At 55.3% G+C, this 9,676-nt stretch overlaps 1 protein-coding gene across 9 annotated transcripts in view; it reads left to right on the plus strand.

Annotated features, from left to right (window-relative positions):
- MEF2D (myocyte enhancer factor 2D) overlaps positions 1-9,412 on the plus strand; it is a 90,172-nt gene extending 80,760 nt beyond the window's left edge. For 3 of the 9 annotated variants that reach the window (XM_039368630.1, XM_039368628.1, XM_039368627.1), the window contains 5 exons: positions 758-951; positions 1,747-1,767; positions 4,163-4,292; positions 7,978-8,125; positions 8,968-9,412. In XM_039368630.1, the coding sequence (XP_039224564.1) occupies positions 758-951; positions 1,747-1,767; positions 4,163-4,292; positions 7,978-8,125; positions 8,968-9,334 (860 nt within the window). In that variant the 3' untranslated portion in view covers positions 9,335-9,412. The remainder of the gene's footprint in view (positions 1-757; positions 952-1,746; positions 1,768-4,162; positions 4,293-7,977; positions 8,126-8,967) is intronic. The other 6 variants (XM_039368631.1, XM_039368629.1, XM_039368635.1 and 3 more) reach the window with 3 other exon arrangements.
- The last annotated feature ends 264 nt before the right edge of the window (positions 9,413-9,676 follow it).

Raw genomic sequence — 9,676 nt, forward strand, 5'->3', positions numbered from 1 at the left:
CTGGTCTGCGGCTCAGATGAACCCACCCAGCTGCTGAGGCTATAAGCAGCCAGGCAGCGGCTGGGGGGAGGCAGAGGCCTGCAGAGCCAGCACGGGCACCAAGCCCGCTGAAGGGCTTTCCTGGGTGCCTAAGGAATGCCAGGCAAAGGGATACAGAATGAGCCCACAGATGCCTTTGGGAAGATGGCAGGTGCCCTTTGCCCCTTGGCAACTGCCGTGCTCGGATGGCCCCGTGATGTTGGGGGCTATGAACTGTGGTGGTGCAGTTCAGCAGTTTGAATCTCATCGGGCTCAAGTCTGACTCGGTCTTCCATCCTTTCGAGATTGGTAAAATGAGGATCCAGCAATAGGCTGACTCTGTAAACCACTTAGAGAGGGCTGTAAAGCACTATGAAGCGGTATATAAGTCTAAGGGCTAGTGCTAAGTGCTAATGCCGACCTCTCCATTTACTGGCATGTTGGCACCCACCAAAGGGAGAGCGCCCTGGCCTGCTTGGTATCCCTGGTTGGTTCTGGGATGGGCTCAGACGGTTCAGAGTGACTTCCTAGCTTAGGGCTGGTGGTCCCTGCCCTGTCCATCCAAATTGCCTCCAGAGAGCTCGTGTTTCAGCAAAAGCCATCTCTGCTCTCTGCTCCAGGGTGGACCTTCAGAAACCCTGTGCAAGTAAGAAAACCTGGGGTTATTTCAGGAACATATAATTTGCATTGGTTGCAGTGGAGAAGGGAGACATTCAGATGGCTTTGTCCTCCCCTGCAGGCAACGGCTACGTCAGCGCCAGGGCCTCCCCGAATCTCCTCCCCGTCTCCAACGGAAACAGTTTAGGCAAGGCCGTCCCAGCAAAGTCACCCCCGCCGCCTCCCACACACAGCAACCCGCTGGCCGCGAACATCCGTAAGCCGGACCTCCGTGTCATCACCTCTCAGGGCGGGAAAGGCCTCATGCAGCACCTGGTGAGTCCAACTGCGAGGATCTGAACCCTGAAATTTCTCCTGGTCTTCAGTTCATCTTTGTGAATGCACAAAACATCTGCCTTCTAGTCAGAGGATGCTTCTTTGTGACCCAGGATGGCCAAGTGATTGTTTGCGAGGCTCTTAGACCCCCTGAAAACAGGAAGTGGGGCGGGGCTTGCCGACATTGATGTCCCAGTCCAGTCTGACCCCCTTCTTTATCAGCTGCCCTAAAATGGGCTGCTTGGATCTGTCTAAAGAAGATGCCCCCCTCATACTTTTATGGGAACAACCTCTTGGCAGGCAAAATTCTGTTTTCTACTGATTTGTTTTAAAATACAGAAGTCAAGCTTTGGCTTTCCCAAAGCTCCACTTTGGTCTAGCAAAATTATTTTAATCTGTTTGTCTATCTAATTAATGGCATTGATCTACAAGATTGCATCAGTTTGCAATGCTGGCTAGGGAATTCTGGGAGGTGAAGTCCATAAGTCTTAAAGTTGCCAAGGTTGGACACTTCTGTCCTAAACGCTTTGTCAAAGGGGTTGAGATAATATCCACGAGAGGGTTTGCCTAGGTGCAGCCAGACAATTCCAAAATTAAGGTAACTCTTTCCTGCATTGGTGTTTTCCATCTGGAAATTCCCCAGGCTTAAAAAAAAAAATTAGATGAATTAGCACAGAAGAGACTTCTTGTGATCCACAAATGAAATAAAATTCTCAATGAAAGTGGGAAGCAATATCAGAATTAGGAATTAAATGTAATAAGTTTCCTTTGCTTTCATTTTTATTCTGCATCCAGACGGAGGATCAGTTGGATCTGGTAAGTTATGCATGGGTGTGCCTCTGTGTGTGTGTGTGTGTGTGTGTGTGTGTGTGTGTGTGTGTGTGTGTGTGTGTGTGTGTGTTTGTCTGTATGCATACACAAAGATCTTTGGGCAACCGCTGTCCTAAGGGGCCTCCTAGAGAAAACACGGGCTTCTAGCCTGGCTTCTGGCCTGAGGGGTCCGGGTGGTTTTCCTCCTGGGGGTGCATGCTTGCCAACTGCATAAATTGCCTGTCTCCACCCCACCCCCCCACCCCCAGCATTGGCAGCTCTCAGCCTGACAGGCTCCTCTTTGGGCCAGATCGCCCTCTCTCTTGCCCTTCCTTGGTGAGAATTGGCCCCAAATCCTCCCCCCACCACGCAGCACCCCATTGTTGCATGCTCCATCGGGTTCCTTTGGGTGCTGCCATCGAGTGAGAGGCGGGGGCTGCCTTTCTTCACTGCCCCCGTGGGGGGTGCCATGGCTCCCCCCGCACTGATCACCAGTATTCTCACTAACGCAGCCCAGTTAGCCCACTGGATCTGGCCCAGGGTGGATGTGCCCCTCTGAGCCTCTGTTACATCCTGTGCCCACATCCCTAGAAGAGAGCTTGGCACATTGCTGGGGTGCCGATGGAGGCACCCCAGGCTAAGAGCCGGAGCGCTGCTTCCTGGGGACCGAAGGGCCCCCCAAATTGTTTTGGAAGAGGTTCAGCACCCCCCTCTGAAGCAAGATTCTCATTACAGAGGAAGCAGAGCAGAAATGGAGCCAAAGGTGCCCATGAGGGAGGCGAGTGGGGAGCCATTGTCCTTGCCACACCCAGGTTGGGCACTGCTGAGGGGGCTTTTCCTTTACCGGGAGGGACTCCCCTCTCGAGCACTGGGGGGCTCTGGTGTCCCTTGAGAGGGGAGGAGGAGGGCTCAAGGCCAGGCATGGGGAGGGGACGTCTCCCTCTTCCCCCTGTGCTGTTGGTCCTGGAATAAGGTTGGCTACTGCTCACAGTGGGAGAGGTTGGGGTCTAGTCCACACTCGACCATGGGCTCCCCCCCACACATACCTACTGGATTGCTGTAGAAATTTCCAAAGGGAGGGGAGAAGGTCTACACTTGTGGGCATTACTGGTGGGAGGAGAAATTGGGGTGAAATGCAATAACATTTTGTTGCTGCATAAATGATACGCATTGTGTGTCCACTGGGGTAAATGAGAGGATTGTAGGGAATCGGGTCTTTCTCCAGTGTAAACCCTGAAGCAAGGACGCCTCCTCAGTTGCCTCGGAGCTGTCCCTGCCTACCCAGGCCCCTGCCCCACCTCTCAGCCGGGGGGCCTTTGGCATGGAGGATCAGGAGACAGAAGATGCTCTGAGGGTCAAGGAGAGGTCCAGAGAGGGGGCAACCTGGGGTGGGCTTCTGGACACGAGGAGGAGGAGGAAGAGGAAGAGGAGGAAGAAGGCAGCTCTGTCTGGGTGTTGAAAGCCAGCTCCTCTCCCACTGCTTAGGGATGGGGGGATACTCTCCACCTTCACCTTCTTGGCTGGTTTGGCCAACATGCTTTTCTTAGTTAAACTGGGCTAAGATGTTTGGTTCGACGTGTCTGGATCCTGCCATTCTCCTAGCGTGAGGTGAGCCCAGCCAGAAGGTGGGTGATGGTTCAGGCATTACAGGCGAAACAAGCCCTGGAGTGGCCTTTTATTAGTCCAGCTTTAGGTTTCGTATCTGGTGAAAACCAGACATTCCTTTGCATTGCCCGAGAGCTCAGGAGGGCAGGGCATCCCCCCCTTTTCCGGCTCCAGAGGAGCCCTGGGAGGAGCCAGGGAGCTTTGAGGTTGGCAGAGGTGGCGCCTTGTGGGGTTGAACGGGCAAGGCAACTTGGGGGGGGGGTCAAGCTGTGAGAGGTGCGGTTTGCCACATGCCTGAGCCATGTGTGGCCATGGTGAACCACGGAGCCTCCATTGGCAGGAAAGGGTTGAGCAGTTCAAGACAACCCCCGAGCGCTCCGGGGTCTTTGCGCCGCAGAGGACAGTCGGCTGTCTTCACAGCTCCCATTTTGCTCTCGTCAGCCCAGTGCTGACAAGGGCGAAGCGCCTGGAGAGCCCAGATATACTGCCCTGGCCTTGGACTGCACCTGGCCCTGCTCACTCAGCCATGGCCCACAGAGTGCCTGGGGGCAGGGGAGAAGCATTAAGGGGCAGAAAGACCTCCATCCTCAGGATGGCACCTTGGGAGGAATGGCATCCAGTAGCCACGAGGACCACCGGCTTCCCTTGCTTTCCTTGGCATGAGGCTCCGATGCAAGGGACGTGCGCCTTCCCCATGGGGCAAACATCCGAGAGCCCTTTCTCTGAAAACCCACCCCTCCTCCTCCTCCTCCTCCTCCTCTTTCAGCTTCCCTGTCTCTTTCTTTCTCTCCCTTAGCAGAACGCCCAAAGACTGGTGGTGTCTCAAGCCACGCATTCTTTGACCACGCCGGTCGTTTCGGTGGCCACGCCCAGTCTGCTGACCCAGGGGCTGCCCTTCTCAGCGATGCCCACGGCGTACAACACAGGTGAGACCCTGCCCGGAAGAGGGAGGAAGCCGGTGTTCTCTCGTTTGGCTTCAGTGGCCCCTAGGAATTGAGACGCCCGAGCAGAGGGGGGAGCAGGGCCCCCCTCTGAAAAGCAGGCACGACGCTGTGTGAGTGGAAAGTTGCAGTTGGAGGACCTCAGCCAGGATCAAGGGACCTCTGTGGAAATCCTGTCCTCCGGGTCACAGTTGGCCCAGAGGAGCTTTGCAAAAGGCAGCCGGACTTTCTTTTCCCTTGAAGACATTTCACTTCTCATCCGTTCTGAAGAAGCTTCTTGGGTGAGAAGCGAACCGGCTCCAAGGAAAAAACAAAGGGAGTCCCGTGATTAAGGGAGCCTCTCATGCGAGGGCCGGCCTTGCAGCTTCTGCCCATCCAAAGATTGTGTTTAGAAGCAAGCAGGGGGAGACCTTTTTCAGGAGGGAGGGGGAAACGGGTGCCTTAAGCATCTGCAAGGCCACTTTGCCTTTTAACAATCTTAATGTTTTGGCTCCCTCCATTCTGGGAGGGATTTGAGGGGCTGGACCTTTCCATAGAAGCCACAGCAAGCCCAGTCGCAGCGGGGATGGTAGCTCCGCTGTGGAGCCTGGCAAGGGCCTGGGTGCCATTGCAGAAAAGGAAAGCGCTGCCTGCAAGGCCCAGCTGGCTCAGGGTGAGGCTGCCTTTCAGAGGACGGGGGAAAGGGAAGGGGGCCTGTCCGAGCGGTGTGGGTGAAGGAAGGCCTGGGACCAGCCCAAGAGACCTGGGCCTTCGCTGGCCGCCGGGAGGGAGAGGCGCCTTTCCCAGGTGTGAGTCACTCCTCTTCCGAGTGTGAACATCTTGCTCCCTCCGGCCTGCCTGCTTGGGGAGGCAGTCACCTGTTAATATTGTTGAGCGTTGTGTCATTTGGCAGGGTTTCACATAGCAGTGCAGTCTGCTCACCCTTCCAGCCCCCCCTCCCCCAGGCGTTGGGACGGATCCTCTGCCAAAGAGACCAGTGACTCAGCCCCCCCCTGGCTGGGGGAGGAGGGTCTTCTCCTCTGCAGACCTGAAAAGCCCCCAAGCTACATCTCTGCCTCAGTTGTGACTTTTTGGAGGACTAGACGGGTGTGTGTGTGTGTGTGTGTGTGTGTGTGTGTGTGTGTCAGAAACTGCAGACTCCCCCAAAGAGAAGGGATGAGGTGGAAGGACCCAACCAGAGGCCCCCAGGCATTCTGATGGCCTTGGATTAGCATTCAGCCCAGAGAAACCTTTACGACCTGCCTCCAGGGAGACTTCTTCTCTGGAGAAGGGGGGGGGGTTTCCTCGGGTCCTTCCTCTCCCCCGTGAGGAGCCCCACCACAGAGAGTCTCGCCAGGCTGGGCTGCTGCTGCCACCCAGGAGTTTCAAGGTGGGAAGAGAAACTTTGGGTGTCGGAATTCATGCAAGGCGATGACAGGTCTGTGGCGTGGAGAGACTTCCCGCCCCGTAGCAGGCTGGGTGTGTAATAGATTGTGAAAAATTAGTTATGCTGAAAAACAGGCCCAAACTTCCTCCTTTCCCCATCAGAGCCTCTCTTCCTCAATCGGCGGGGGCTCGGGGGAATATATTCTTCCTGCAGAAGAGAGAAACACCGACTCAACCTCTTTGCTTCCCGTAGCTCTCCGGGCTGCCTGTCTTTCCTCTCGCTTTGAGGAAAGGGGGCCAAACAAACTGGCCGGTTTCTCTCGGTCGGTTCGGCTCCCGTCTGGAGTTCTGCTTTATCTCACTTTGCAGCAAAAAGGCTCCTCTTTTCTGCTACGGGCAGGAGCTACAGCTGCATCTGCAACACGTAGTAGAATCCTAGATATGGAAGGGACCTTGGAGGTCATCTAGTCCAACCCCCGGCCCGGTGCAGGTATCTTCACGCCCTCCTGGACAAACGGTCTTTTCTTGAAAACCTCCAGAATGGAGCCCCCCCCCACACAGCTTCGGGAGGAAAGCTAACCCACTGTTTCTCGGGCAGGAGAAAAATAAACTCAAGTTGGGCCCCCTCTCAGTGAAGCTTCCGGCCTTTTCTATTTCCTGATTTCAAAAGCTATGACTGGCCCAAACCTGGTTTATCCTTAATAAGCAGCCGGCTTGTCCCTTTATGTCCACAGATGGTCTGTCAGGAGTCTTGCCAGCCTCTATGGTGCTCTAAAGACAGCAGTGTGCTTGGTTACAGTTTATGGGTTCTTAGAATGTTATTTATTTATTATCCTTTATTTATCCATTTATTCATTCATTCATTCAAATTCTACTGCTGCCCATCTCAGCCAAGTGACTCTTACATGTCTAAAACTATAAAACAGTTAAAACAATTAAAAGCAATAAAATAAATAAATAAGATCTTGGGCAGGACACAAGGGCCCAGGGACTAAAGACGCTGAGCTTGTCAGCTGGAAAGCCCGGGTTCAAGACCCAAGCTCTGTGCAATGGGGCCGGCTCCCCTTCCGTGCCCCCTAAGATAAATAGATGAAGAGGTTCCACTTTGGTGGGAAGGGAACCGCGTTAGCCACAGGACCACGGAGAATGCCAGGAAGCAGAGACCAGCACCTCCCCCAAGAGTCGGACACGTCGCCTGGACAGGGAAACCTCCACTGGATCCCCTGGGACGACCAGTTTGCAGCTGATACTCGGAAAACGTCTCAGGGGGAGCACAGCTGCTGGACGGGGAGGAATTGGGGGCTGCGAGCAGTTCAGGGCCTTCTAGCAGAATCGGCCAAATGCCAGTTCTGCTTCTCCAAAGGCCGCCTTGTGTCTCCGGCTGCTTTGATAACGTGGAGTGGAGGATCCAAGAGCTCGGCTGGCTGGTTCTCCGGGTGGTAGTGAGGATGGCACCCCCCACCCCCACTCCCCCAAGGCTGCAAGGGAGGCCAAGGGCGCCATCTAGCGACCTGTCATTTGAAAAACTATCGAGGCCAGTCTTTCTCAACCTTAGCAACTTTCAGCGTAAGACTTCAACTCCCAGAATTCCCCAGCCAGCCGAGTTGGGGATGCAGCGAAGACAAGCTGTTGGGTGTCTGCTGATGAAGGAGCTGCATCCGTGGCTGGATACATTTCTTGGATCCGGACTCTTTCTCTTATTTCTTCCTTTATTTAATTGATTCAATTTGTGTGCCACCAGATTCCCAATGAACCCGGGCAGCTCACAATACTTAAAACAAGGGAAATTCAGTAATACCTATTTTAAAAAATTAAACAGATTGGATAGGAATGAAGCAAAGGGCTTTCACCCTCCCTTTTTGTCCCTTTTGCCTGGGACAAAAACCAAGTCTTCAAGCCCCTTTGAAACAACAGCAGGGAGGGGGCTGCCCGCAACTTGGGGGAAAGCCTCATTGGAGAGGGCAGGGCCTATGGAGGGAAACAGACTTCCAGGGTCCCCACGGATGGCACCGTTTAATCGGAAGAACTTGGAGCATGCCAACCTGGCCAAAATTGAAGCAATGGGCAGATACTATGGGAGGCAGGGGTCCTTCAAATAAGCTGGCCCTGTGCCAGGAAGGGTTCAGGGGTAACTGGCACCTTGAGTTGCACCCAGAAGTGCAATCCATCCTGGGCCAGTTGGAATTTCTGGGCAGCCTTCAAGAGCAGCACCTTATAGGAGCATCTTGCAGTAGTCAAGCTGTGCAGAAAGGGCGTGAGCCAGCGGACTGGGAATGCTTGGCCTGACCTTTCTGCTTCCTTCCAGACTACCAGCTGAGCAGTGTGGAGCTCTCCTCCCTCCCGGCCTTCAGCTCGCCCTCCAGCCTGTCTCTGGGCAGTCTCTCTGCTTGGCAGCCGCAACCACAACAGCTGCAGCCGCCACCGCAGATCCCGGCCTCCCTCAGCAACTTAATGTAAGTGGCTCATCTGGGCCAGGCAGGCAGGGCGGCTCCCTGGATAATTTGGTCTCGGCCGAGGTGGGGCAGGGGGTTATTTTAAGGTAATGCCTTGAATGGGATTTTGGAATATTTTAGACATGCCTTCCTTTGCTATTTTAGCTGTGGAGCTGGGTGGAGAAGGGAGGGAGGGAGGGAGGGGAGAAATTAGGTAGGAGGGGGAAAAAGCAGGAAGGAGGGAGGAAGGGAAAGATGAAGGAAGAGAAAAGAAGAATATTGCTAGATATTCTCAGTGAATTGCAAAAGCCCATGAAAATAGGTGTTTCTTGAGGCACCCGAGACAAGGCGGGCTTCCCAAGGCTTGTCCTGTCTCTGAAATTGGCTAAAGCCATTCCCTCCTGAAACCAGGACGGAGATTTTCCAGGTTGCTCCTCTCTGGGGTGGGGAAGGGCGGTGCGCGGCCATGTGGTGTGATGGTCTGCAACAGAGCCTGCTTCTTGAACCCCCACCTCCACTTCCAGCGGAAACTCGTTTCCCCGCAAGGGCGCCTTGTTTGGCAGGTGAATTACTGGGTTGCAGGTCGTCCTCAACTTACGGCCGGTCACTTAGCAACTGTTCAAAATTATAGTAGACCCCCAGTTCTGAACTTCCAATGGCCACCCCTCCCCCCTCCCCATCAGTGCATTTTGAGCACTCGGCAACTGGCCTCTGTTTGTGGCTGGTTGCCCTTTCCCACAGTCACATGACCACCGTCTGACATTTTTGCCAAAAGCTCGGTTTCCAGTGGATGGGAAGGAAGCCATCTTGGAGTCCGGCTCTGCCTTCCTCGCCCCCTCACCCCGTTCTCCTTTCTCTGCCAGACAAGGAAGCCGTCTGCCGCACGCTGCTGCCACCGCCGCCGCCTCCATCTCCGCCGCCACCTTGACAGTCAACACCAGCCCCAGCATCAGCATCAAGTCGGAACCCGTCTCACCTAGCCGCGAGCGCAACAGTGGCACCCCGCTCTCCTCCTCTTCCTTCCCCCACCAGGCCCGCCACGAGCCCAGCGGACGCTCGCCCGTGGACAGTCTCAGCAGCAACGCCAGCTCCTACGAGGGCCCCCCCGAGCGGGAGGACCCCTCCCGGCCCGACTTTGGCTCCTCCCTCGGGCTCCTGAGACCCAGCGCCGAGGCCGAGGGGGAGAACCCCTCCATCAAACGCATGCGCTTGGACGCCTGGGCCACGTAACTGCCCCCCACGTGGCCCCCTCATTCCTGCAGGGGGCTCTCGGCTCCCCTCCGTAGTTGTGTTGGGGGGAGTGGAAAAGGAGGGAGGGGGGAGGGGAGGCATGGGGAAGGGGAGGGGCTTATTATCAACTGCCTGAAAAATAGCTTTAGGATTTTGTAGGCATCTGTTTTAGGACGAAAAGGCCCCGAGGAACTTCCAAGAATCGGCCTCCCTGAGTGGCAGCCACCTCTTGGCCTAGGGTCTGCGGCGATCGCTGGTTCTGCAAGAGGGTCAGGGTGGGGATGGGGCGGAGGTCTCCCTTTGGCCCTTTCCAGTCCTGATTGAAAGAGGAGAGTGCCTTTG

This window comes from Crotalus tigris, unplaced genomic scaffold (assembly GCF_016545835.1).
Source record: "Crotalus tigris isolate CLP2741 ecotype Arizona unplaced genomic scaffold, ASM1654583v1 scf7180000020888.614114, whole genome shotgun sequence".
NCBI classification, from domain to species: Eukaryota; Metazoa; Chordata; class Lepidosauria; order Squamata; family Viperidae; genus Crotalus; species Crotalus tigris.